Source organism: Sus scrofa, chromosome 9 (assembly GCF_000003025.6).
Source record: "Sus scrofa isolate TJ Tabasco breed Duroc chromosome 9, Sscrofa11.1, whole genome shotgun sequence".
Classification (NCBI taxonomy): domain Eukaryota; kingdom Metazoa; phylum Chordata; class Mammalia; order Artiodactyla; family Suidae; genus Sus; species Sus scrofa.
The window spans coordinates 68182852-68210320 of record NC_010451.4 but is presented as its reverse complement, the minus strand read 5'-3'; the positions used below and the strand labels follow the sequence as shown (position 1 = coordinate 68210320).

Genomic DNA, 27469 nt, shown 5'->3' with positions numbered 1-27469 from the left:
CACTGAGCAAGGGCAGGGACCGAACCCGCAACCTCATGGTTCCTAGTCGGATTCGTTAACCACTGCACCATGACTACATTTTTAATGCTTATAATACACTTATTATCACATAGAGTAAGTATTATATAGTTCTGCTTTCCTTCAATTTAAATTTCTTTTCAATTACACATCTTGTCAGTCTTCATAAGAAGCACAAAAGTTGTTTGGGTACAACTTGAACACATAGAAAAAAAATAAAATCAATTTTATAGGAAGAAAAATACCAAAGCAAAAATGGAATGTATAACATCTAACCATAGTTCATCTAAGGAGCATCTTACTTACCCCTCATTACACTCATACTGAGCATGTGAACCAAACAGTCTACTTCCGTTGATGTAGTTAACAAGGCCATTTACAGGATCTCCTAGATTAGGACACGATTTTCCTAAAGGAAAATATTTAAATTTGCTGTTTCATGACAATTTCAAAATAGATTTAAATCAAATGCAAAATTCTACATGGCTTATTTGCATTCATGAGACCTTTATTATTTAGTTATAATTTTCTTTCTTTATTATTTGGCCAAACATGATTCATGTTTACCCAGACATCCAATTGCCCAGAAAAAGATTCTTTGGGGATTTTTCAAGGCGTGAAAAAATGCATTGTCATCTAAAACCTATAGTTACTTGAGGAAACTCATCATTGCAGTAGTGGAATATGCATACTAAAATATGAAAATCTTCAGAGCAATAAAACTTTTTTTTTGGTTTACTTACTTCTACAAGCCTCCTGGAGAGGTGACCATGTGTTATTATCCTGACAAACAGAAGTGGTGGGAAGGGCAGGAACCATGGGATGGAAACCTAGGCGACATTCATATTGTGCACGGTCCCCAGGTCTATAAGTGAGTTGTAGGGCACCCTGGAACCTCATACTTTCAAATCTTGGTGGATCATCACAGGCTTCTAGGTATAAGAGAATAAAAACATGAAAATAAAACACTTCATCTCTGTCATCAGCCTGGGACTGTGGCCTGGCATCAGGTAGTAGTACAGAACAGATAAGAAGGTTCTTGGCAAGATTTTAAATGGCTGTCTGATATTTTTACCAAATGGTAGTAATGGGGAAAATGTGCCTTTCTTACTTTAAATAACAACCTATTAGCTTTTGGTTTGTTGGGGGATAAGGTGAACTTGCATTCAATAGTAACTTAAAGTGATAACATCAATGCTTTTGGTTTCAAAATATATTTATAAGTGTGTATCCTTTCCTACTCCTGTCTAAACTGATTTCAAAACACACCTATCTTCTAAGAAATCTTCTATAGCATATAGCACTCTGCTTAGATTACTCTCCTATAGTTTCAAACACTTGCCACGTCAGCTTCCTTTCAGAAGGCAAGGTCCCAGAGGTCAGGGATTCCATATTTTCTTTTTCTGCTGCACTCTGTACACACTGGGTGCTCAAGAAATGCTATGGTAAGAGGTAAATATCAAATAAGCATTGTGGATTTCAGAGATCAAAATAAATATGGACTAAAGTGTTTTAAAATTAGACTCCTTTTCATCTGTTTCCAAGTAATGAATTGAGCATATTATAAGTACATCAACATCCTTTAAATATCAAACTTTACTAGTTTGAATAGCATTATATAAAAAGTTGGTTTCTGGGACATTTCTGTGAAGATAAGATATCTTTCCTTCACTGATTAATGGATCATGAATTTCCTTAGAAGTTTCCTGAAGTGCCAGTTTGGGTTGTTTGTTTGTTTGTTTGTTTTGTTTTGTTTGTTTGTTTGTTTTGTCTTTTTGCCTTTTCTATGGCTGCTCCCGAGGCATATGGAGGTTCCCAAGCTAGGGGTCCAATTGGAGCTGTAGCCACGGGCCTACGCCAGAGCCACAGCAACACGGGATCCGAGCCACGTCTGCAACCTACACCACAGCTCACAGCAACGCCGGATCCCCAACCCACTGAGCAAGGGCAGGGACCGAACCCGCAACCTCATGGTTCCTAGTCGGATTCATTAACCACTGTGCCACGATGGGAACTCCCAGTTTGGGTTGTTTATCCAGTGTATCTGACAGTAAAGTTGCTATATTGCTATGCTTCTAGAATTTTTTTACTTCTGGTGTTTTGGGGGGAGGGGAGGCAGAGTGTCATTTTTCCTTCAGTAAGTCTTCTTCCTTTTAATTATCTGTGTACTTGAAAACCTTATAAATCTGTTAGAACATTATTGATGGACACACATCAAGTAAAGTCCTACTGGGCTAAGAGACAGCAGAGGCCTCTCTTATAAGGTTAACGACCTAAGGAGAAAAGAGACCAATTTTAATCCCTGAGGAACCTTTTCTTTCTTACTCCCTGGATCTTGGTTTTTTAGATTGAGACCAACAGAGAGCAACAGAGAACTCTAAAACAAGTGAGCTGTTATCCATATTCTAAATTTCCTAAACTCCACTCTCATACACTGTCTAACATTTCATATCATGCCCTGAAATTGTTTCAACATTAACAAATGTCAACATTTCCACTGTGCTGATCTTGATACATGAATGCTCCTCAATCAGCTGTCCCAAGCAAAACAAAAGCAAAAAACAAACAAAAGTTATTAAAAGCATTGTTAACAAAAGATTATCATAGAGTTGAATTTTATAAATAACATGAAATATGAGGCAGACATTTTACAGTACAAACAAAATTCGGCTAGAAATGTTATATAATTCCATTTTAGAAATATAAAAACACATATCATTCTAAATTATTCTGGAAGCATCAAGAAAGATATCAAGTAACAGCATGCCAGTAATTAAATTACACAACTGTGCTTTGTTTATGCATTCAATTTCTGTAACTATCTTGAAAGCATAAACGGAAGAGAGAATTCCTAACATGACTCTTATATACCATGGGGCTGTGTATGGAAAAAGTCAGTTGGGTGGTTTAATCCATTCACCTAACTTGAAGTACTTCTTTCTACTAGCATGCATCATAAAATACATATTTACAGCAATGTGCAGTTTAGAATGTTTGCTTTGGCAACAAGTTGATTAGAACCTTTATACACGGTAATGTATAAATGTACCAATACTGTACAGTTTTATAATGACATTTCTTCTTTTGCTCAGAATATAGAATTTTTTTCTGTGAGGATTTTCATATTAAATATCCCTGGCTTCTGAAAAATGGTATCTTGACTAAAACTTTTTTTCTAGATAGTTTACAACACAATTATTATTAGGCTGCCATGTTAGACTTTAACAATAGATACCGTTACATAATATGACGGGCTGAATTCAGAAAAGTCCCCTACGTTCCACATGAGTTTCAACAATGTGATATAGTGCTCTACTATGAATAAAGAGAATTTTTCACTCTCTATACACTTGCAAAAATTGCACAGGCCCGCTCTACCTGCTTGCAAACATTAAAAATAACTCTCTAGAGAGACGGGATTAAGATGGCAGAGTAGAAGGGCTGGAGCTCACCTTCTCTCATACAAACAACAAAATTAAAACCAACTGCTAAACAACCTTCAACAAAATAGACTGGAAACTGTCAAAAAATATATCCTACTGCAAAGACAAAGAGGCAGCCACATCAAGAAGGGTGGTTATGTGATATAAGCAATCCCATACCCACCAGGTAGGGATCCCAGAGACTGGAAGGTAATTATATCACAAAGGCTCACCCATGGGAGAGTTTTGAGCCACAAGTCAGGTTCCCACACCTGGGGATCTGGCATTGGGAAGAGGAGCTCCTGGAGCATTTGGCATTTAGAGCCAGTGGGGCTTGTATGAAGGAGCTCCATAGGACTGGGGGAAAAGGAGACTCTACTCTTGAAAGGCACATGTAGTCTTTCTTGTGCACTGGGTCCCAGGGCAAAGAAGAGACTTCATAGGAATCTGGGTCTGACCTGCCTGCGGTTCTTGGAGGATATTCTGAGAAAACGGGGCGTGACCGTGGCTTGTTGTGGAAGAAGGACATTGGACGTAAAAGTCTCAGGAATAAACAGCAGTGTGAACTCCTGTAGAGGTGGCCATTTTGGAAAAATTTGGCCCCACCCATCAGGGATAAGAAGCCCCAGGGTAAACAACAAACTGGTTGGGAACACAGCCCTACCCATCAGCAAACAGGTGATGGGTAGGGGCAAGCCTTAGGGACACAGCCACTTCTAATCACACCCCTAGACAAAGCCTCATCCACCAGAGGGATAAGAATCAGCTCTACGTACAGGCACAAGTCCATCCCATCATGGAGCCTGCAGGAAGCCCCTATACCAGCTTCAGCCTCAAGGCGGGGCAGACATCAGGAGCGAGAGATGCTACAAAGCTATTGTCTGCAAAAAGGAGAACACACTAAAAATCTATACAAAATGAAAAGACAGAACACTCTGAACACTCTCTGATATAAACCACAGCAATATCTTCTCTGATCCACCTCCTAGTGCAATGACAATAAAAACAAAAATAAACAAATAGAACCTAATTAAACTTAAAACTTTTTGCACAGCAAACGAAACACTAAAAAAGTGAAAAGACAGGCCACAGAATGGGAGAAAATATTTGCAAATGAAATGACTGAAAAGGGATTCATCTCTAAAATATATAAAAACCTCCTGCAGTTCAAAACCAAAAAAAACAAAGAACCCCATAAAAAAAAAAAATGGGCAGAAGATCTAAACAAACGATTCTCCAAAGAAGAAATACAGATGGCAAAAAAACACATGAAAAGATGTTCAACATCACTAATTATTAGAGAAATGCAAATCAAAACTACCATGAGGAAACACTTTACACCAGCCAGAATGGCCATTATCAAAAAGTCTACAAACAATAAGTGCTACAGTGGGTGTGGAGAAAAGGGAACCTTCTTACACTGTTGGTAGGAATGTAAATTGGTGGAATCACTGTGGAAAACAATATGGAGATTCCGCAAAAAACTAAAAATAGAATTACCATTTGACCCAGCAATCTCACTTCCAGGTATCTATCCAGACAGAGAAACCATGACTCGAAAATGTGCAATAGCCAAGACATGAAAGCAACCTAAATGTCCATTGACAGAGGAGTGGATAAAGAAGATGTTGTCCATATATACAATGGAATTTTACTGAGCCATAAAAAAGAATGAAATAATGGACTTTGCAGCAACATAGGTGGACCTAGAAATTACCTGCAAGGTGAAGTTAGACAGTGAGACACAAACATCGTATGCTATCACTTGTGGAATCTAAGTAAAGGATCCAATCAAGTTATTTGCAGAAGAGAAACTGACTCACAGACTTTGAAAAACTTATGGTTATCAAAGGAGACAGGTTGAGGGGGAGGGATGGGCTGTGTTTGGGATGGAAATGTAAAATTAGGTTGTAATGATGGTTGTACAGCTATAAATATAAAAACATTTATTAAATTTAAAAATTAATAAATAAAAAATGTCTCTGCCACAAGTACACACCCTCATCTTGTCCAGGTGGCACTTTCAGAAAATCATGGTCTCTGACCCAGAATGGAAGCTCAGTGAAACCTTACCATCCAGCCACTTTTCTCACTGTTGACACAAACTATTTTAAACTTTACTTTTTCAAAATGCAGGCTTTAACATATACCCTATCAATATTATTTCTCAAACCCCACTCATTTATAGGCCTCTTAAATGACTTTCAGAGTCATTAAGTAGCCTTCTCCTAGCTAAATTCATCCTAACAGTCTCTCCAACAGTAATTGTAGTTACCCTGTCTATAACATAGAGCTATTGATCATTCTCTCTTTACTCCCTGCTCCCTGAGAAGCTCACTTCTTGCCTTCCAGGTAGCAAACCTCCATGGTTTTCAGCCTGTCCTCTGGCTGCTCTTTTTTCTCTGCCTGATTGGATAAGGTGAGGTCCCTCATGTTTTAGGAACTCTCCTTATTTCATTCTGCAAATCCCCATGAGTGAGAATATATATTCTCATGATGTCAATACCACTGATAAGAGCTGCCTCCCAAATCCTTCTTGCCATCATGGATATCTAGCTGGGAGGTCGAATCTATGTGTTCATTTGACTCCACACCGAGCTTCACTTGGAATTAACGGATTGTTAATTAATCATGTTGGGCATTACATTCCTAGTATTCATTTATCTTATAACTGGAAGCTTATACCTTTTGTCTGCCTTCATCCAATCTCCCCTCCCCATCCCCTCCATCTCTGATAACAACAACTCTGATCTCTTTTACTATGAGATTTTTAAAGTATAATTGACCCATAACCCTATGTTAACTTCTGTTACTCAACATGGAGTGTAACAGGAGTTCCCATCGTGGCGCAGTAGTTAACAAATCCGACTGGGAACCATGAAGTTGCGGGTTCCATCCCTGGCCTTGCTCAGTGGGTTAAGGATCTGGCGTTGCCGTGAGCTGTGGTGTAGGTTACAGACTCGGCTCGGATCCCGAGTTGCTGTGGCTCTGGCATGGGCTAGCCTGGGAGCGGCCCTAGAAAAGGCAAAAAGACAAAAAAAACCCAAAAAACAAACAAAAAAGCAAACAAACAAACAAAAAAACATGGAGTGTAACAGAAATTAACATTTCAAATGATCGCCCTGAAAAGTGTAGTTACGATTTGTCACTGTACAGATATTACATAAATTGACTCTATTCCTAACAGGGTGTATTTCATACTTGTGACTCATTTATTTTGTAATTGAAACTTTATACCTCTTAAACTCCCTCACCTATTTCTTTCCTCTCCTACCCCCCACCTCTCTGAAAACCAAACTATTCTCTATGACTGTGTTTTCTGCTTACAGTCCTCCCTTTCACATTTACTGTAAAGCTGATTTTATGATGCCGAACTTTGCTTTTGCTTGTCTGTAAAACTTTGGATCGCTCCTTCAAATATGAATAATAGCTTTGCCAGAGAGACTCTCCTTGGCTGTAGGGTTTTTTCTGCCATCACTTTAGCTATATCTTGCTAATCCCTTCTGGCCTGCAGAGTTTCTGCTAAAACGTCAGCTGATATCCTTATGGTAGTTTCCTTGCTTTTCCTTTTCTGCATTTACTCTTCTCTGTATTTTTTAATTTTTGCCACTTTAAGAACAATATGTCTTGTTGTGGTCTTCTTGGATTGATCTTGTTTAGGACTCTGCTTCCTGGATCTTGATGTCTGTTTCCTTTCCAAGGTTATGCAAATTTTCAAATCTGCTCACTTCCGTCTCTCTCTGGCTGTCCTTCTGAGGCTACTATGACGCAAATGTTAGTACCATTTATGTTGTCCCCCAGGTCTCTTACACTGTCCTAATTTTTTCCTATTCTTTTTTTTTTTTTTTCTGATCAGCATGCATGATTTCCGTCTTCCAGTTTGCTGAGCAATTCCACTGCACCATAGAATCAACTATTGTTTCCTTCTACTGCAATCTTTATCCCAGTTACTGTATTCTTCGTCTCTATTTGAGTCTTCATATTTTCTCTTTGTTAAAACGTTCTTGCTCTGTTTATCCATCTTTTCCCCAATTTTTTAAGATTCCTATTTATTATTATAGTTGATTTCTAATGTTGTTTATTTCTGCTGTACAGCAAAGTGACCCAGTTATACATAAACATACACATATGTATGTACAGAAATATATATACATTCTTTATCTCATATTATCCTCCATCATGTTCCTTCACAAGTGACTAGATGTAGTTCCCTGTGCTATACCTTCTCCTAAATTTTTGAGCACCTTTTTGATAATTAACTCAAACATGTTATCAAGTAGATTTATTGTTTCCACTTAATTCTTCTTCTGGGAATTTATCCTTTTTTTGGGGGGGGCATGTATTCTTCTATTGCCTCACTTTGCCCAATTTGTGTCTTTTATTTCTATATATTTGGTTGACATGTTTTCTGATCTTGGTTTTAAGCAGAAGATATCCTATGGGGTAAAGCAGCATGCCACCCCTTGGTCACTAGCCCTATATTCTCTAGGTGTGTTTTTTATATGGGCTGTGTAGGTACCAGTTTTGTGGTGGGCTAACTACTGCATTCATGCTTGTAGGACTGTCTAGCCCCTTGTCCAGTTGTTTGCCAGGTTCTGCTTTGTGTTGAGGCTGCCGGCCGCTAGTGTGTGAGTCTGGGTCCTGGTATGACTGGCTACATGACCAGGGGAATCCCAGTCTTGGTTCCAGCCCACTGGTAGGTGGGTCCAGGCCACAGTGTGCCCAGATGTGCAGCCCTGGAGGGGTAGGACCATGGAACCCACTCTCAGGGTGGCAGGCCATGGGACCAGGGGCCCTAGAGCTAGCGTTAGCCTGCTGGTGGTGGGGCCATGGTCCAGATGAATCTCACAGCTGGTGTTGGTTGGTTGATGGGTGGGTTCAATTCCTGACATAGCTGGCTGAGAGGCCCAATGTGTCTGGGAGGCTGTGTCAGCTTGCTGGTGGGCAGGTCCCAGCACTAATAAGAAAGGGGTATGATTCCAAAATGGTACCTGACAGCACCAGTGTCCTTGTGGTGGGATAAGCTCCCCAAATTGGTGGCTGCCAGCATCTGTATCCTCACTGCTTCCTCCCTCTTCATAAATCTCTCCAGGATCAGCCAGTGGGTCTGACCCCAGCTCCTTTCAAATTACTGCTTCTGCCCTGGGTCCTAGAGCATGTCAGGTTTTGTGTGTGCCCTTAAAGACTGGAATCTATTTCCTAGAGCCTCCTGGTTCTCCCAGAATAAGCCCCACTGGCCTTCAAACCAAATGCTCTACGGGCTCATCTTCCCTGGGCAGGACCCTGAACTGGGGAGCCCAATATGGAGTAGAGATCACAATATTCTGTGACTTTAGGTTTGATTTGTAGGAGTTGTCATTTTCTTTCTGTGGTTCTTCACGGTGCTTGATGGCACTTCATGGTTCCTCTGCCAATGCCTCTGAAGTAGTGAATACCTATTTAATTCTAAAGATTCAACATTTTAGACACAAGAGGCCTTTCTTTTGTTTTCCAATAGTTTATGCTATAGGGCAAGTCTCCAGTTTTTCTTATCTGAGCTCTCTGATGATATCAGCAAGTGGACACTTTTCATCCTTCACTGCCTCTGTCAGAGGTATTGCTCGGTGGCCACATTATTGCTTCTTATCCCTTTGTGGTCACTGGTGCCTTGCTGTTGTCAATATCACTGGCATCACTGCATGAGATACAGGGAGGTTGGGTTCTTCTGCCCCATCCTGAATCCTGAGTCACAGCCTTGATTGTCACGGGGGACTGGGAGGGTGGGGTTTTGTAGCTGGGGTCCCACCCACAGCCCTCTCTCATTTGACTAGCTACATGCACAGCATAAGCTTCCCAGCCCCACAGGAAGCAAGTAGTAGCTTCCTTGCCATACCCTCAGCACCACTGGACAGAGTACTCCTATAAAGTACACACGAGGGAACACCTTGTGAAGAGGCTCCCCCAGCCCAGCACAGCCCAGGGAGACATAAATACCTCACTGGCAAGGTATCACTCCGCAACACATGCAAACCCTCCCCACCCATAGGGCATCAGACCAGCAATGTTCCAAGGTACCTGGGCACTCAACAGCAAGCCATCACCTCTAGCACCAGATAAGTGCTCCAGCCCCGACACGGCTCAGTCCCAGAAACATCCTGCATGTGGTGACCCAGCTTGATCCTTGGTCCCGCCACCTGACAGCACTCAGTGCCCATCACCACTTAAGGCTTCTCCTTGGGCACTACGTGAGTCCCTGTTCCCTTTGATCCCTGCAAAGCACGGCTGGGGTAATCTCTGGCCAAACCGTCTACCCAAACTCCATTGAACCAGTTGGACCCAGCCCCTCAATCCAACCCAAGCAATAAGTAAAACTTCCCCCGCCCTCGGCCCACGTCCACTTGCCTCCTGACCTGATCTATTTCGCCCCTGATGAGCATACCCTATTCAGGCTCCTACCAGAGAATATGGGTAGCAGGAACACTAAGACCTCCAAAAGCATCCTAACGAACTACCAAGTAAAAACAGGACCCTCAGGGCGGCCAGGAGCTCCATGCACCTTACGCAAGATACTATTTTTGAGGCACTTAGCCAGTAACCCGAGTTGAGCTCAGCAGAGACCTTTCTGAATTCAATTACCAGACGCAACAATCCCAAGATTCACAAAATGTCAGGTGTTGTCACACAGATGGGCGTGGCCTAGGCCAAGCCCTAGAAGGAGTGAAGGTCTGGCCGGGCCAATGAGCGGGCTGAAAGGCGTGGACTCGAGCCTAGGGGCGGCCTTAAGGCCTGGAGAGGTGGGGCGCAGCGCTTAGCTGGGGGTCTCTATTCTGGAGACCTAACCAAGCACCCTGGTGCGATATGGAAACAGCTGGTTTAGAGCCTCTTTGTAAACATTGTTATCACCTTGCAGAGGAAGGATGGGAAGGAATCAAGGGTTGGCGAGGTCATCATTGTCCTTTTTCTGGAATGCTGGATTGAAGAATAAGGGCATCGACTGGAAAATAGAAACCTCGAGCTCAGACAGTGGACCACCATGCGGCAGAGGCACCTCTCAGGGCGTCAGTTTGGACCTGGAGCACACCAGGCTGTCCAGACACCTGGACTTTGCTCAATCTTTGGCATTGGTGAGGCATAATTTGAGAAAATAGGTGAGGTTTCCATTCTCGAGCGTCTGCTACTTAAGCCTGTCTTGACCTGATAGATTTCAAAATCAAGACAGGTTTGGTGAGTTCCCGTCGTGGCGCAGTGGTTAACGAATCCGACTAGGAACCTTGAGGTTGCAGGTTCGATCCCTGGCCTCGCTCAGAGGGTTAAGGATCCGGCGTTGCAGTGAGCTGTGGTGTAGGTCGCAGACGTGGCTCGGATCCCGCGTGGCTGTGGCTCTGGTGTAGGCCAGCGGCTACAGCTCCGATTCAACCCCTAGCCTGGGAACCTCCATATGCGATGAGAGCGGCCCAAGAAATGACCAAAAAAAAAAAAAGTTTTGGCCATTGTCCTCCCAACTGCTAATGTCAGTGAGTCTCCATTGTACTCCCAGGAGAGGGCTCCTGGGAAGGTAAATTTTTAAATAACTGAGCATTAGCATATACGGTCTCAACTCTGTGGGGCCCTTGCCCTTGAGCAACTAGATATTTTATTGAAGATGAAATATATGTGCATGAAAAAGGTAAGGGACAGGGTGCATTAAGTGGAAAATTCATATCAATAATCAATGTCATTAGAGCTGGGATGGGTAAAAGTTGGTTAGGTGAAGGGGATAAGGGGGACAGCTTTTCTGTTGAAACCATCTTGTAAACAATGTTGAAAAATTAACAATGAACAAGATTTGTAGAAATGTAAGTCAACCCTTATGACTAGGAAAGGTAACAAAAAGGAACATGACCAACATGAAAAAGCAAACAAAAGGAACTGACATCATCTCTATATTAGTTGGCAAAGAATACAAGGATCAATCAATGTGGGTAAACATATCAGGGGATCAGCACCCTCAAACTTTTAGGTTTTAACATAACTTTTTTGTATGTTAAAAGTTTTAAAATGGACCTGACTTTTTTTTTTTTTTGCTTTTTAGGGCCACACCTGCAGCATATGGAGGTTCCCAGGCTAGGGGTCAAATCAGAGCTGTAGCCGCTGGCCTGCACCACAGCCACAGCCACAGCAATGCAGGATCCGAGCTGCATCTGCAACCTACAGCACAGCTCACAGCAAAGCCAGATCCTTAACCCAATGAGAAAGGCCAGGGATAGAACCTGTCTGTGTCCTCACAGATGCTAATCAGATTTGTTAACCACTGAGCCACGATGGGAAATCTGAAAAATGGACGTAACTTTTAAACCACCAGTCACGTTTAGAGTTTATCCCAAAGAAATAGTCAGAGCTGTGAACAAAGATGTATTGTCGGAAAAAAATTAAACCCAATTATCTAGCAGAAATTTTAAGGATTTTATGGGAAGTAGTTTATGGGATAGAATTTTGTATAGCAAGCAGTGTAAAGAGAATATCATGAGAAACTATGATATAAACCTAAGTGGAAGAAGCAGACTCCAAATCATCGTGTATCTTTTGTCATTCCTTTTACAAAAATTGTATACTAATACACATAAAAAGAAATTAATTGGAAATATATCTAAATTAACCAATAGTTGATAGGATTATGGATATTTCATTTTCTTTGTGCTTTTCAGCTTTCTACACTGACCCTAATGTTACATTTTTAATCAAGTTAAAAAAAAATTACTTACCTCAAACCTTTATTTCCAGTGCCATTTTGTTCATAGAATGGCAGGCTAGAGCCTGTATCAACAGAGTTAAGATATGAGAGTGTTAGTCTTGGTGCCCGATCCACAGAGAGGCTAAACAAACCAAAAATGTCTGAGTTTGGAGCAGAGAAAGTTTTATTTCATAGCCATGCAAAGAGATGGATGGCTCCCGCCCATGAATATCCCAAAATCCCCCAGCCAAACCTACAAAATGTTTTTAAAGGCAAAGTGAGGGAGGGGTGTGGTTGGTTATTGGAAACTTATTAGAGGAGTAATCCTTTGTTCTTGTAGCTGTTCACAGAGATCAGGTCAGGATGTTTCTGTAAACCTCCAAAAGGATACAGATTGTACTTCAGAGAGGAGCTAAAGCAGAGGCTGTGGGGGAAGGGCCTGCCACCAGAAGGCTCCAAAGTGTCTGTCCTGCTAGGTTACAAGAGGATGGTGAGGAAATGGAAAATTTCACTATAAACCTCAAATACGTCAGTTGGAATTAAAAATTCTATATACATATAAACAATTTTATATCTGAGAAATGCTAAAGATCATCTGGGATAAGCAAATTGTGGAATTTCCTCTTCCTCTCAAAGCAACACAATTTTTGGAATACTTGGCAGAACATATAAAACACCAGGTATGGGTGTGATAAACACCTTGTATCTTGGGCTATAAAATCCAGACGCTTCATGATAACACAAGCAAAGGAGATTTTAGGCAGTGAAAGGAGACACAATGAGAGGGAAATTGTCATTTCTTTCCACTCTTACAGTTGTGAAAGAATTATGTAACCACAATGTTCTGTGGCTCAAGGTGGTCAATAATTTGTGAAATGACAAAATCCATTTGTTGTTCTCTGCAACCATCTGCACACAATATTATATGCATATTATATAGCAAGAAAATGAAAAAATTTCTGCTATTTTTAGGCTTAAAAGTAAGATTTTTTTTATACCCTGAGAATATTTAAAAGGCAGGGAAAGAAATATGGCTAGTTATTATATTCCTAGTTATAGGTGCCAGATTCGATTCAGAAGTTGGGTTTTTACGGAAACTTTACTAAAATCAGTGAAATTTCTACACCTGGGGCTCATCAAGTTGTTCTAAAAATAATTGAAGATTTTCACATAGGTTTCTTTAACTTATTTTAATTTGGCCCAACTCAGACTCCATTTGAAAGATTCTGAGATTAGTTCCCAATTTTTTTGGCAAGCTGCATAGGGCAGGGATATTTTCTTGCTGTATCTCTAGTTTTGAGGCATTTCTAGACCTACACTAGGTGCACAATAAGTGCCTATCAATACTGAATGGGTCAGAGGTTAGCCCTTTTTCAAAAGTTAATTTCCTAGAAGGTAAGCAGAAAATAGCTGATTAATTAAAAGAAAATAAAAATGGCTTCTGGGACTCAGCAATGACTAAAACCTCTGAAAGATGACAGTTTGAACTAAGGAAGTGACTTGTCAAATGCCTTAAAAGTCCACAGGAGGGCAGCAGTACTATGAGTATAAAGGCTGACCACCATTCCAGGGTAACCTTTTCTGGATGAGCCTGGAAATGATGAAAACAATGCAGTCTAGGAAAAAGGAAACAAACAAATCAACCAAAGACCCCCCCCCCAAAAAAAAACAAAACAGTGTAAGTTCATTCAATGTTGCATTGTTTCTGGAAGTCAATAGACTATGTTAAAATCTGCTCTTGAGTAAAAATATATGAATTTTTTAACATGCAAAAATATTTATTCTTGGTTATGGTATTGCCAGCAATTATTAAGATTTAGAATACCAGAGTTGCCTGTTTTCCTTAAACCTAGATTTTTTTTTTTCTGCAGGATGCAACTGCTTGATGTGGGACTTCAGTTCTCAGACCAGGGACTGAACCCAGGCTGCAGTGGTATAAGTGCACTAGACAACAAGGGAACTCCCTAGATATAGTCTTTAACTATTTAAATTCCTGTCTACCCTAGCAGTCTTCGGAATTCTTATAGAGGACTTCTACTGTTGGTTACTTTGAAAGCTTGACATATATATTTTATTCCAATATAAAAATATACTATAATCTCACATGAAAAACAGATAAAATGCATTCTTTAATTACATTCAAAGTAATTTTTATCCAGTGCTGATATTAGAAAGATTACTTTTTTTGCCACAGAGAGCCTTTTTTGGTTAAGCAGAATATCTTAATTCAAGTTTCAGACATTTTCTGATTTAATAGGATGAAAAAAACCCACAAATTTATTCTGTAAGTATAAGCGCTCACCTTCTGTCTGTATAAGTTCATATGTGGAAGTGGACTCTGAGGTTTGAAACACTAATGCAGATGGTCTCAACCTGAGCTGCATGTTAGAATCACTTGGGAAGCTCTAAAGAATCCCAATGCCAGGCCACAGCCCAGGTCAATGCCATGACAGTTCTCTGGGAGGGAGGGAGGTGGACCCAGGCATCAGTAAAACTCCCCAGGGTATTCCAGTGTGCAGCCATGGTTTAGAAACCCAGAGGCCTGAAGTTACGGTTTCACAATCAGATTTAATTCAAATTTGCAAAGAGATAAGTATTTATTTTATTTGCATTAATTAAAACAAACTCCATTATTAGTACAGACACCTAAGTGTTATGGTTCATGGTTGGGACTTGGACTTTTAATTACTCGGCCACATCCATGCATTAAAGTGATGTGGAATATATGTCCTCTACCCTACACATGTGCAGAAATATTTGAAAGTAGTTCACTCAAGGCCAGGAAATAAGGAGGACTCTGGGAGCTCGGCAGAAATCAGGAAATGCTGCACGGAATGGACACTGTGAGCTGGCCCTTGGAAGATGCCCAGGATGGGACAGGACCAGACGTGCTTCAGGCAACAGTGAACAAAGAATACAGTAGAGAACACAGGGCAGGTGGTCTGGCTTGGCTGAGAGCAGGTCATCTGAAGTGTGACAGAAAGAGAAGGCTTGGAAGAAGAGTTGTGAATTAACTATAGAAAGCCTTCAAGTATCATGAAAGAAACTTGGACTTCATGCTGTAGGTAATGTGGTGGGACTGAACACATATTGAGCAGGGGAGGCACATGATGGGCTGGGAGGGGAGAAGCCTGGACACACTTAAGGCTCTGAGAAGTGAGGGACAGGAGTGGGGACTGGGGGAGGGGAATATTTTCAGAAGGTGGGCCCCAATGAGCAGCATATTCTGATGAGATGAAACACACTGGAAATCAATGCATCATCATGAATAAAACGTCTCTAAAGCTACATTTTACCTTTTAGCAGATCAAAAGATGCAATTTTCAGAAAATGAATAATAAATGGGCCTGCCACTCTACGATGAATATATTCTTGCAGTTTTAAGAAACCTTTAAGTGGAGTTCCCATCGTGGTGCAGTGATTAACAAATCCGACTAGGAACCATGAGGTTGCAGGTTCAATCCCTGGCCTTGCTCAGTGGGTTAAGGATCCAGCATTGCTGTGAGCTGTGGTGTAGGTTGAAGACGCGGCTCAGATCCCGTGTTGCTGTGGCTCTGGCGTAGGCTGGCAGCAGCTCTGATTAGACCCCTAGCCTGGCAACCTCTACATGCCGCAGGTGCGGCCCTTAGAAAAGGCAAAAAGACAAAAAAAAAAAAAAAAAAAAAAAGAAAGAAACCTTTAAGTTCAAATACACTTTTTTCTCTCTCATTTAAACATTTCTAAAGAAAAATGGTTTCCCTATGTTTTTAAGTAATTGACAAATTATTTCACAAACAGAACATAATGTGTATTTGCACATGTATTTCAATCTCACAAATATATTAAGGGGGAAATACTGAAGTGGAAACTATGAAAGTCTATTTTGGTAAGCATGATAGTCTTTGGTTGCAAACACTCTTTGAAGATTTTTTAAAAATAAAAACTACAGCCATCCCTTGTTTCTAAGAATGTGTTACAGTCTTGAAAATAGACACAATAAAACTTCAACTCTATATTTATCCCAGAACTCCTCTTTATTTCTGCTCAAACTTATCTTCTAAAGTGTCTCACTGGAGATTCCAAAGGGAAGGAACACTTAGTGTCCTAAAAACAAGTCCTCAGGGAATAAAATAATTTTTACGCTGGCCCACTTTTTTTATTTTTAATTTATTTTTTATTGTTATTTCCCCAACACATTCCCCCCCCCTCACTGTACAGCATGGGAACCCAGTTACACATACATGTATACATAAAATTTTTTCCTCCCATTGACGTCTGATTCATCATTCCTACCTTTATCGAGGCAACATTTATTTGCCCTGACATATGCTACTAACTATAACAGTGTAAAACAAAACCTGTAAGAGTGTTATTCGAATTAGAATGGCAGTCCATCCTCTTTGGCCTCTGGCCCATTGGAAAGAGGCCCTTCCAGGTTTGAGGACAGAGGAGAGGGCTGGGATCTGTGTCACCTGAGCATCAAGAGTTACCTCAGCTGTTTCCTCTTTTCCTCCCTTTGCATGAACAACAGCGGATCCACAAAGTTTGCCTTTCTGAAATATGTGGCTTCATTTTTACTCAGCCCTTTACAGACAAGGTGAGGTGCCCACGAAGACTGAGATCCTGATGCAGCTTGAGGTTCTCTGATGAATTTATTCTCTATATTAGCTGCCTACCTGCAGATGACACGTTTGCAGAAAGAGATGTCTTTATTCAAGTTGGGGGGGAAGGCCACCTATGGCCAGAATTTAGAGTGGATTCTAATTGTCTAAAGAGTAGAATTCTTTTTAGGCAAACTAGAAGGTCACTTTATACTGAGCTAACATTCTTATTATGGGTGTTAGAGCCCTCCTCCTGTTTCCAGAAGCCCGAAACTGATGCTGAATTCTTCTTAATTTCCTAGACTGGCTTATTGTTATTGAAAATGGTGAATGCCATATATAAACTTTATAGCTTTTCTCAATCACAAAGAAGTTACATGTAATTTTTTAAAATACAATTTTACCCCTTTAAGAGTTTTCAATAATCATCTTAAGACAAATGTGTTTAAATTCTCAGTATTCAGTGTTCTTATTTTTACTGTCTAAGGGCTGAAGTAGTGTACACACATTTCTAAAAGCTTTTTATAGTAATATATATAGCATATTTTTGGATTGTAGATGAATAAATATAAATAGGTGGTATTAACTTTGTTTTTCTTTTTTAATCTCTCAAGGCTGTGTCCTTTATTTATTTATTTATTTTTATTTACTCAATTTATCACATCTGTAGTTGTATAATGATCATAACAATCCAATTTCACAGAATTTCCATCCCATAACCCAAGCACATCCCCCCACCCCTAAACTGTCTCCTCTGGAGACCGTAAGTTTTTCAGTGTCTGTGAGTCAGCATCTGTTCTGCAAAGAAGTTCAGTCTGTCCTTTTTACAGATTCCACATGCCAGTGAAAGCATTTGATGTTGGTGTCTCATTGTATGGCTGACTTCACTTAGCATGATAATTTCTAGGTCCATCCATGTTGCTAAAAATGCCAGTATTTCGTTCCTTTTAATGGCTGAGTAATATTCCATTGTGTATATGTACCACTTCTTCTTGATCCACTCTTCTGTCGATGGATATTTAGGTTGTTTCCATGTCTTGGCTATTGCAAACAGTGCTACAATGAACATCGGAGTACATGTGTCTTTGAGAGACATGGTTTTCTCTTGGATAGATGCCCAGGAGTGGGATTGCTGGATCAAATGGTGGTTCTATGTTTAGTTTTCTGAGGAAACTCCATACTGCTTTCCACAGTGGTTGCACCAATTTACAATCCCACCAACAGTGTACTAGTGTTCCTTTTGCTCCACACCTTCTCTAACACTTATTGTTTGTAGACTTTTGGATGATGGCCATTCTGGCTGGTGTAAGGTGGTACCTCAGAGTGGTTTTGATTTGCATTTCTCTAATAATGAGTGATGCTGAACATCTTTTCATGTGTTTTTTGGCCATCTGATGTCTTCTTTGGACAACTGTCTGTTTACATCTTCTGCCCATTTTTTGATGGGGTTGTTTGGTTTTTTTGGTATGGAGCTGCAGAAGGTGTTTATAAATTTTGGAGATTAATCCCTTGTCAGCTGATTCACTTGCAAAGATTTTCTCCCACTCTGTGGGTTGTCTTTTCATTTTGTTTAGGGTTTCCTTTGCTGTGCAGAGACTTTTACATTTGATTAGGTCCCATTTGTTTATTTTTGTTTTTGTTGTCAATACTCTGAGAGGTGGATCTGAGAAGATGTTGCTGTTGTTAATGTCAGAGAGTGTTTGGCCTATGTTTTCCTCTAAGAGTTTTATAGTGTCTGGTCTTCTATCTAGGTCTTGAATCCATTTGGAGTTTATTTTTGTGTATGGTGTTAGGGAGTGTTCTAATTTCATTCTTTTCCATGTGGCTGTCCAGTTTTCCCAGCACCACTTATTGAACAAGCTGTCTTTTCTCCATTGTATATTCTTGCCTCCTTTGTCATAGATGAGTTGGCTGTAGGTGTGTGGGTTGAATTCTGGGCTTTCTATCTTGTTCCACTGATCTATAGTTCTGTCTTTGTGCCAGTACCATACAGTTTTGATGACTGTTGCTTTGTAGTATAGTCTGAAGTCCGGGAGCCTGATTCCTCCAGCTCAATTTTTCTTTTTCAGGATGTCTTTGGCTATTCTGGGTCTTTTGTGAGTTCAAACAAACTTTAAAATATTTTGTTCAAGTTCTGTGAAAAATGTCCTTGGTAATTTGATAGGGATTGCATTGAATCTGTAGATTGCCTCAGGTAGTATAGTCATTGTGATAATATTGACTCTTACAATCCAAGAGCATGGTATATTTTCCATCTATTTGTGTCAACTTTGATTTCTTCCTCAGTGGCTTATAGTTTTCAGAGTACAGGTCTTTTGTCTCTTTAGGTAGGTTACTCCTAGGTATTTTATTCTTTTGGATGTCATGTAAACGGGATTGCTTCCCTAATTTATCTTTCTGATCTTTCATTGTTAGTGTATAGAAATGCCGTCCATTTCTGTGTATTAATTTTGTATCCTGTGACTGCCAAATTCATGGATGAGCTCTGGTAGTTTTCTGGTAGAGTCTTTAGGATTGTCTAGGTATAGTATCATGTCATCTGCAAAGAGTGATAGTTTTACTTCTCCCTTTCCAATTTGGATTCCTTTTATTTCTTTTACTTCTCTGATTGCTATGGCTAGGACTTCCAAAACTATGTTGAAGAGTTGTGGTGAGAGCAGACATCCTTGTCTTGTTCCTGATCTCAGCGGGAATTCTTTCAGCTTTTCACCATTGAGAATTATGTTCGCTGAGGGGTTGTCATATACGGCCTTTATTATGTTGAGGTAGTTTGCCTCTATGCCCACTTTCTGTAGGGTTTTTATCAGAAATAGGTGTTGGATTTTGTCAAAGGCTTTTTCCGTGACTATTGAGAGGATCATGTGGTTTTTATTTTTCAGTTTGTTAATGTGGTGTATCGCACTGATGGATTTGCAGATATTGAAGAACCCTTGCATCCCTGGGATAAATCCCACTTGATCATGCTGTATAATCCTTTTAATGTATTGTTGGATGCGGTTTGCTAGTACCTTGTTGAGGATTTTTGCATCAATGTTCATCAGTGAAATGGGCCTGTAGTTTTCTTTTTTGTGGTATCTTTGTCTGGTTTTGGTATCAGGGTGATGCGTTTGGGATTATCCCTTCCTCTGCAATTTTTTGAAATAGTTTCAGAAGGATAGGTGTTAGCTCTTCTCTAAATGTTTGATAGAATTCGCCTGTGAAGCCATCTGATCCTGGACTTTTATTTGTTGGAAGTTTTTTAATCACAGTTTCAATTTCAGTTCTTGTGATTAGTCCATTCATCTTTTCTATTTCACCTTGGTTTAGTCTTGAAAGATTGTACTTTTCTAAGAATTTTTCCATTTCTTCTAGGTTTTGCATTTTATTGGCATGTAGTTGCATATAGTAGTCTCTTATGATCCTTTGTATTTCTGTGATGACCATTGTTACTTCTCCTTTTTCATTTCTAATTTTATTGATTTGAGTCCTCTCTTTTTCTTGATAAGTCTGGCCAAGGGTTTATCAATTTTGTTGATCTTTTCAAAGAACCTGCTTTTCATTTCATTGATCTTTTCTCTGGTTTTCTTTGTTTATATTTCATTGATTTCTGCTCTGATTTTTATGATTTCTTTCCTTCTACTAACTTTAGGTCTTATCTGTTCTTCTCTCTTGAGCTGTTTTAGATGTAAAGTTAGCTGGTTTATTTGAGCTTTTTCTTGTTTCCTGAGGTGGGCTTGTATTGCTATAAACTTTCCCCTTAGAATGGCTTTTACTGCATCCCATAGGTTTTGGAGTGTCAATCTTTGTTGTCATTTGCTTCTAGGTATTTTTTAATTTCCTCTTTGATTTCTTCAGTGATCCATTGGTTGTTTAGTAGCATGTTGTTTAGTCTCCACGTGTTTGTGTTTTTTGGATATTTTTTCTTGTTGTCGATTTCCAGTTGTATGGTGTTGTGGTTGGAAAAGATGCTTGATGTGAATTCAATTTTCTTAAAGTTACTGAGGTTGGATTTGTAGCCCAGGATGTGATCAATCTTAGAGAATGTTCCATGTGCACTTGAGAAGTATGTTTCTTCTGTTGCTTTTGGATGGACTGTCCTATAAATATCTAAGTCCATTTGGTTTAATGTATCATTCAGGGCCTGTGTTTCCTTACTGATTTTCTGTCTGGATGATCCGTCCATTGCTGTAAGTGGGGTGTTAAAGTCCCCCACTATGATTGTGTTATTGTCTATTTGTCCTTTTAAGGTTGTTAGCAGTTGCCTTATATATTGTGGTGAACCTATGTTGGGTGTGTAGATATTTAAAAAAAAGTTGTTCTCTTAATTGCAAGTTCATCTCCAGTGTCCTGCATTTGTACCCTTCGCTTCTCATGATCTGATTTTGGTGGTATAATTGTACATGGATGATTACATATCTTTACTGTATATATGCCTTTACTGGTGAGCCCTATCATTTTTGGCATTTTTGTTTCCTGTGCTGTCTTTTCTGCTTAGAGAAGTTCCTTTTGTATTTGTTGTAAGGCTGATTTAGTGTTGCTGAATTCTCTCAGCTTTTGCTTGTCTGTGAAGGTTTTGATTTCTCCTTCAAATCTGAATGAGAGCCTTGCTGGGTAAAGTAATCTTAGTTGGAGGTTTTTTCCTTTCATCATGTTAAATACATCATGCCACTCCCTTCTGGCCTACAGAATTTCTGCTGAAAAATCTGCCGATAACCTTATTGGGGTTCCCTTGTATGTTACTTGTTTCTTTTCCCTAGCTGCTTTCAAGATTTTCTCTTTGTCTTTAATTTTGGTCAGATTGATTAATATGTGTCTTGGTGTATTCCTCCTTGGGTTTATTTTATATGGTACTCATTGTGCTTCCTGGATTTGAGTGAGTGGTTCCTTTCCCATGTTAGGGAAGTTTTCAGCTATTATCTCTTGGAATATTTTTTCTGCCCCTTCTCTCTCTCTTCTCCTTCTGGCACCCCTATAATATGGATGTTGGGGCGTTTAATGTTGTCCCAGAGTTCTCTGAGACTCTCTTCATTTGTTTTCAATCTTTTTTTTCTGTTCTGCATCTGTAATTTCCACTAATCTGTCCTCCACCTCGCTTATTGGTTCTTCTGCCTCCTGTATTCTGCTGTTAGCTGCTTCTAGTGAATTTTTTCTTTCAGTTATTGTATTTTGCATCTCTTCTTATTTAAGTTTTATATCTTCTATCTCTTTCCTCAGTGTTTCCTGTAAGTTATCCATCTTTGCCTCCAGTTTATTTCCAATGTCTTGCATCATCTTCAGCATCAACAGTCTCAAGTCTTTTTCCTGGAGGTTGAGAATCTCATCACTTAGCTGTTTTTCTAGGGTTTTTCCTTTCTCCCTCATCTGAGTCATAGTTCTTTGTCTTTTCATTTTTATAGGTTTTTGGTGTGGTGACCTTTTTACAGATAATAGAGTTGTAGCCTCTCTTACTTCCGGTGTCTGCCCCCCTTGTGGCTGAAGTTGGTACGGGGGCTTGATGTAGGCTTCCTGATGGGAGGGACTGATGCTTGCCCTCTGGTAGGTGGAGCTTATTCTAATCCCACTGGTGGGTGGGGCCTTGTCTCTGGATGGGATTAGAGGTGGTGTTGTGCCTGAGGGGGTCTTTAGGCAGCCTGTTTACTGAGGGGCTGTGATCCCACCTGGATTGTTGTTTGCCCTGGGGCTTCTCAGCTGACTGATGGGTGGGGCCAGATTTTCCCAAAATGGCCATCTCCAGAGAAAGGCACCTGCTGAATATTCCCAAGAGCTTTGCTTCCAATGTTCTTCCCTCACAACAAGCCACATTCACCCCTGTTTTCCCACGATGTCCTCTAAGAACTGCAGTCAGGTTTGACCCAGATTCCCTTGGAGACTTTGCTTTGCCCTGGGACCCAGTGCACGTGAAAGTCTGTGTGCGCCTTTTAAGAATGGGGTCTGTTTCCCCCAGACCCATGGAGCTCCTGTGCACAAGCCCCTTTGGCCTTCAGTGCTAGATGTTCCAGGGGCTTGTTCTCCCAGTGGCAGATCCCCACACGTGGGAGTTTGATGTTGGGCTCAGAATTCTCACTCCTGTAGGTGAGTCTCTGTGAACCAGTTAGTTCCCAGTCTGTGGGGCTTCCCACCCAGGAGGTATAGGGTTGTTTATATCACATAATCACCCCTCCTACCTCTTGATGTGGCCTCCTCTTTGTCTTCCGGAATAGGTTATCTTTTTTAAGGTTTCTGGTCCATTTGGGTAAAGATTGCTCAGCCTTTAGTTGTGAATTTTGTTGTTTTTAGGCGAGAAGTTGAGCTCCAGTCCTTCCATTCCGCCATCTTAATCCCATCTCAGTTGGCATTTACTTGAACAGAAAAGATTCCAAAATCACTTTCTTTACAAATGAAATGTGATTTCATTTTGAATTATATTCTCTGACTTTGGAGATTTTATTTTAAAAAATCACATTTTTTTGCCTTAATACTACCAGGGACACTGTCTTGAATTACCCTATCAATTCAACTGCTCTTTTCAGGAAAATAGGCAAGATATTCAATCCCAAATCCCTACACATTTCAGTGAAGCAGAAAAGATGGCAACTCCATTCAAGTTACATTAAAACGTTAGCATTGTGACTTAACAATTGCATTCATTAGAGTGGAAGAAATTAGAGTATAGATTTTGTAGATTTTTTTTTTCCCATTTGGTTTCACTGAGACATAGTGACACATAGGCATATCTCGAAATATTGCAGGTTTGCTTCTGGATCACTACATTAAAGCCAGCTTCACAGTGAAATGAGTCCTATGATCTGTATGAGTCCCCAGTTTTATATTTGCACTGTTCTGTGGCCTATAGTGTGTCTAATAGCATAATGTCTTTAAAAAAACAATGTGCATGACTTAATTAAAAAATAATTTATTGCTAAAAGTACTAATAATCATTTGCATCTTCAGTGAATAACAGCAGTGACATGAAATATAATTGAACAGAGATCACCATAACAAACAGAATGATGATAATAAAAAATTTAAATACTGCATGAATTACCAAAATGTGACACAGAGACACAAAATGAGTAAATGTTGTTGCGAAAATGGCACCAATAAACTTGCTGGTGTAGGGTTGCCATAAACTGTGAAAATTGCCATCTCTGCAACGTGTGACAAAGTGAAGAAGAAAAGGAGGTAACCTGTGTAAAACTGTTTAAGTTGAGGGTATACAGCATGACTTGATAATGTAAATATTATGAAATGATTACAATAAATTCTTAATATGCATCACCTCTCATAGTTACAAAATTTTTTTTATTCTTCCTTGTGATCAGAACATCAAAGACCTACCCTCTAACAACTTGTAAAGCTGTCATCCCTTGATATATGAGGGGGATTGGTTCCAGATTCCCATCCTCTTCCCCTACAAATAAAATCCTGAATGCTCAAGTCTCTTATATATTGTGGCAAAGCACAACCAGCTCTCCATAGCCACAGATATGGATGGGGGACCATCAAATACAGAGCCAGCTGTATACAACACAGCATTACTAATTATAGTCACCATGCTGTACATGATATCCTAGTACTTATCTTATACCTGCTACTTTGTACCTTTTGACACCTTTCACCCATTTCTTACACCACCCTCATCCCCTGCCTCTGGCAACCAGAAATCTGATTTCTTTTTCTGTGTGTGGATTTTTGGATTCTACCTATAAGTGAGATCATAGAGTATTTGTGTCTTTCTGTACGACTTATTTACTTACCATAATGTGCTCAAGTTTCATAAGTATTGTCACATATGGCAGGGCTTTCTTTTTAATGGTTGAATGGTATTCCACTGTCTGTATCTATTTATGAATGTATATATAGGTGTAGGTGTGTGTGTGTGTGTGTGTGTGTGTGTGTGTATCTATATATCTACCTCACATTCTCTTCACCCATTCATTTGACACTGGACACTTAGGCTGTTTCCATATTGTGGTTACTGTAAACAATGCTGCATTACACAGTGGGTGCTGTTATCTCTTCCACTGGTGATTTTGTTTTCTTTGGATATATACCTACAGTGGAATTGCTGGATCATATAGTAGCTCTATTTTTAATTTTTTGAGGAACCTACATATGGTTTTCCATAGTTTCTGTATGAATTTACTGTAGATCTTAACATATTAACAGAATCAAAAGATAAACTGATATATGGGTTTGTGGAAGAAAAATTAGTGCTTCTGCACTGATGGACTGGTTGGTTTTTCCATTTGAGTAGCGGATACAGCACCAGCTTCTTTTTTCCTACATGTCAAGAAAAAAAAGATAACATCAGGGGTGAACATACTTAAATACAAAAATTCAATTCCAGAAGTCTCTTTAGAAAATGGGCAATAAAAATGTATTTATAGTAAATAGTAAGAGTCTTTGAACTAGGAAATCAATGATTCTTTTGAAGTAATTTCAAATGTTTAAATAGTTCATTAGAGCACCCCTTTTCTATCCCCATTCTCTACTTCTAGTTTCCTCCAAAACAAGAAATAGAGCATTTTCATATAGTTAAAATTATTCACTTATTTTAGTTTAGGTCCAGTGGGAGAGACTACAGAGAAACATGCATTCTCCCTAATAATGTACTTTTAATTCCGGCTCCAAAAAGTTTAAAAAGGTTACAACTCCAGCAGTGTTCAAGTTCAGTAATATCTAATTTATCCCTCACTTTCAAGGCAATTATGTGCTCTAATAAGAGAGTATCCTAATTAAAATTCATATCACACTTCTATTATAACAACAGACATCTTTCTAATATCTATTAAGTCCAGTGATAGCCTCCAAGATATAATGCAAGTCACACAGGCAATTCTGGATTTAAAATTGGAAAAGAAGCAGGAAAATTAGTTTTAATATATTTTACTTAACCCAATATCCATGCTTCTACAATTCTTTAGTCTAAGTCTTTGAATCTGATGTGTACTTTGCACTCAAGGTCACCTTACACAGGATGAACCATTTCTGAAATAGGAAACTGACTCTAAACGACAGACTACAACCAAATGTGCATCAGTCAGTTATTTACAATATTCCCACACCAGAAAATACTTCAGAATGCCTACCCCATGTAACAGCTAACTGTGTTCATAGCAGAGACTTTCTTATTTCCTTTGAACCATGATTATCACAGCCCTTCAGGTGTTTACAGACAACTTGAAGCTCATGGCTATACTACTTTCCTGGGTGGCTTTAGCCACAAAGGTATCCTTAGAGAAACGAGCAGATATATAATAAAGCAGTTTTCTAAGGACTATTGTGGAGAGTGAGCCAATGATTAGGCCTGTCACTGAACCCTCCAAGACACTATATTTTTCTACTTTTTGAAGTCAATACACTTTTTTTCCTAGTAGTAGTGAAATCACTTTTTTGTTCAATAGAATTTTAAATAAAAATTTAATCTATGAGAAAGATAAATAATCATTAATATGAATTTAAAGAAACATTCATTTGATAAAACAACAAAGCTATTTCAAGATTAAAATTTGAAAGTGAGTTACTAATTACGGTTACGTCATATTACCTACAACATTCATTAAGTTAACTTCAGGTTATGTCATTACCTACAGCATTCATTGTTAACTTCAGGTGTTTATAGCCATGAGTAGTAAAGCTCATGGCTATACCACTTTCCTGGGTGGCTTTAGCCACAAAGGTATCCTTAGACAAACGAGCAGATATATAGGGCTGGGTACGTCACACTGCTATTCAAGTGATTATGTTTTGTCTTTCCTTTGCCCCTGTGATTGGACACCACTTTGCTTTTACCTAGAAATTTCCCTTCCTGTTGGCCTTTGTAGAACCTGCTGCCAGATTCACTCATAACTATAACCCAGGATAGCACATCACATTATGAATCATGGGAAAATATCTTCTCTCTTCCCAGCTAATACAGGTACACATTCTGACACAAGAAACCATAAGAGAATACTCTGAACAATTATATCCCAGCAAATTGGACAACCCAGAAGAAATGGACAATTTCTAGAGACATACAGTCTACCAAATCTGAGTCAAGAAGAAATAGATAATTCAGAGACTGATTATTAGAAGGGAAATAAAATATGTAATAATAAAAAAAAACCTCCATACAAACAACTGTCAGGACCTGATGCTTTCACAGGCAAATTTTACCAAAACCTACAAAGAAAAATTTATACCTATACTTCTCAAACTCTTTCAAAAAAATTGAAGAGAAGGGAACTCTCCCAAAGTCATTCTATGAAGCCATGATCACCCTGATACTAAAACCAAACAAAGATAACACTAAATAAGAAAATTACAGGCCAATCTCTTTGATGAATATGACACAAAAGTTGTCAACAAAATATTAGCAAATATAATCCAATAACATTAAAAAGATCATATGCCATGATCAAGTTGGATTTATCCCAGGGTCATATGAATGGTTCAACATACACAAATCAATGTGATACACCACATCAATATGACAAAAACCACATAATAATCTCAATAGATGCAGAAAAAGAATTTGATAAAATTCAACATCCATTCATGACAAAAACTCTTGTCAAAGTGAGTATAGAGGGTACATATCTCAATATAATAAGAGCTATTTAGGACAAATGTACAATCAACGTAATTCATCACAATGGTGAAAAGATGAAAAGCTTTCTCAATGAAATTTGGAACAACACAGGGATGCCCACTGTCACCACTTCTATTCAGCATAGTATTGGAAGTCCAAGCCATAGCAATAAGGAAAGAAAAAAAGTAAGATGTATCCAAATTGGAAGGGAAGATGTACAACTGTT

At 39.4% G+C, this 27469-nt stretch overlaps 2 protein-coding genes across 2 annotated transcripts in view; both read right to left on the bottom strand.

The window, feature by feature from the left end:
- LOC100515090 (membrane cofactor protein-like) overlaps positions 1-15579 on the bottom strand; it is a 40985-nt gene extending 25406 nt beyond the window's left edge. Inside the window, exons 1-3 of the mRNA XM_021063336.1 lie at positions 12161-15579; positions 762-950; positions 325-427 (exon numbers count right to left, since the gene is read on the bottom strand). Of these exons, the coding sequence (XP_020918995.1) occupies positions 325-427; positions 762-918 (260 nt within the window). The 5' untranslated portion in view covers positions 919-950; positions 12161-15579. The remainder of the gene's footprint in view (positions 1-324; positions 428-761; positions 951-12160) is intronic.
- LOC100736569 (membrane cofactor protein-like) overlaps positions 23565-27469 on the bottom strand; it is a 50181-nt gene continuing 46276 nt past the window's right edge. The window contains exon 11 of the mRNA XM_003482667.3: positions 23565-24950. Within this exon, the coding sequence (XP_003482715.2) occupies positions 24878-24950 (73 nt within the window). The 3' untranslated portion in view covers positions 23565-24877. The remainder of the gene's footprint in view (positions 24951-27469) is intronic.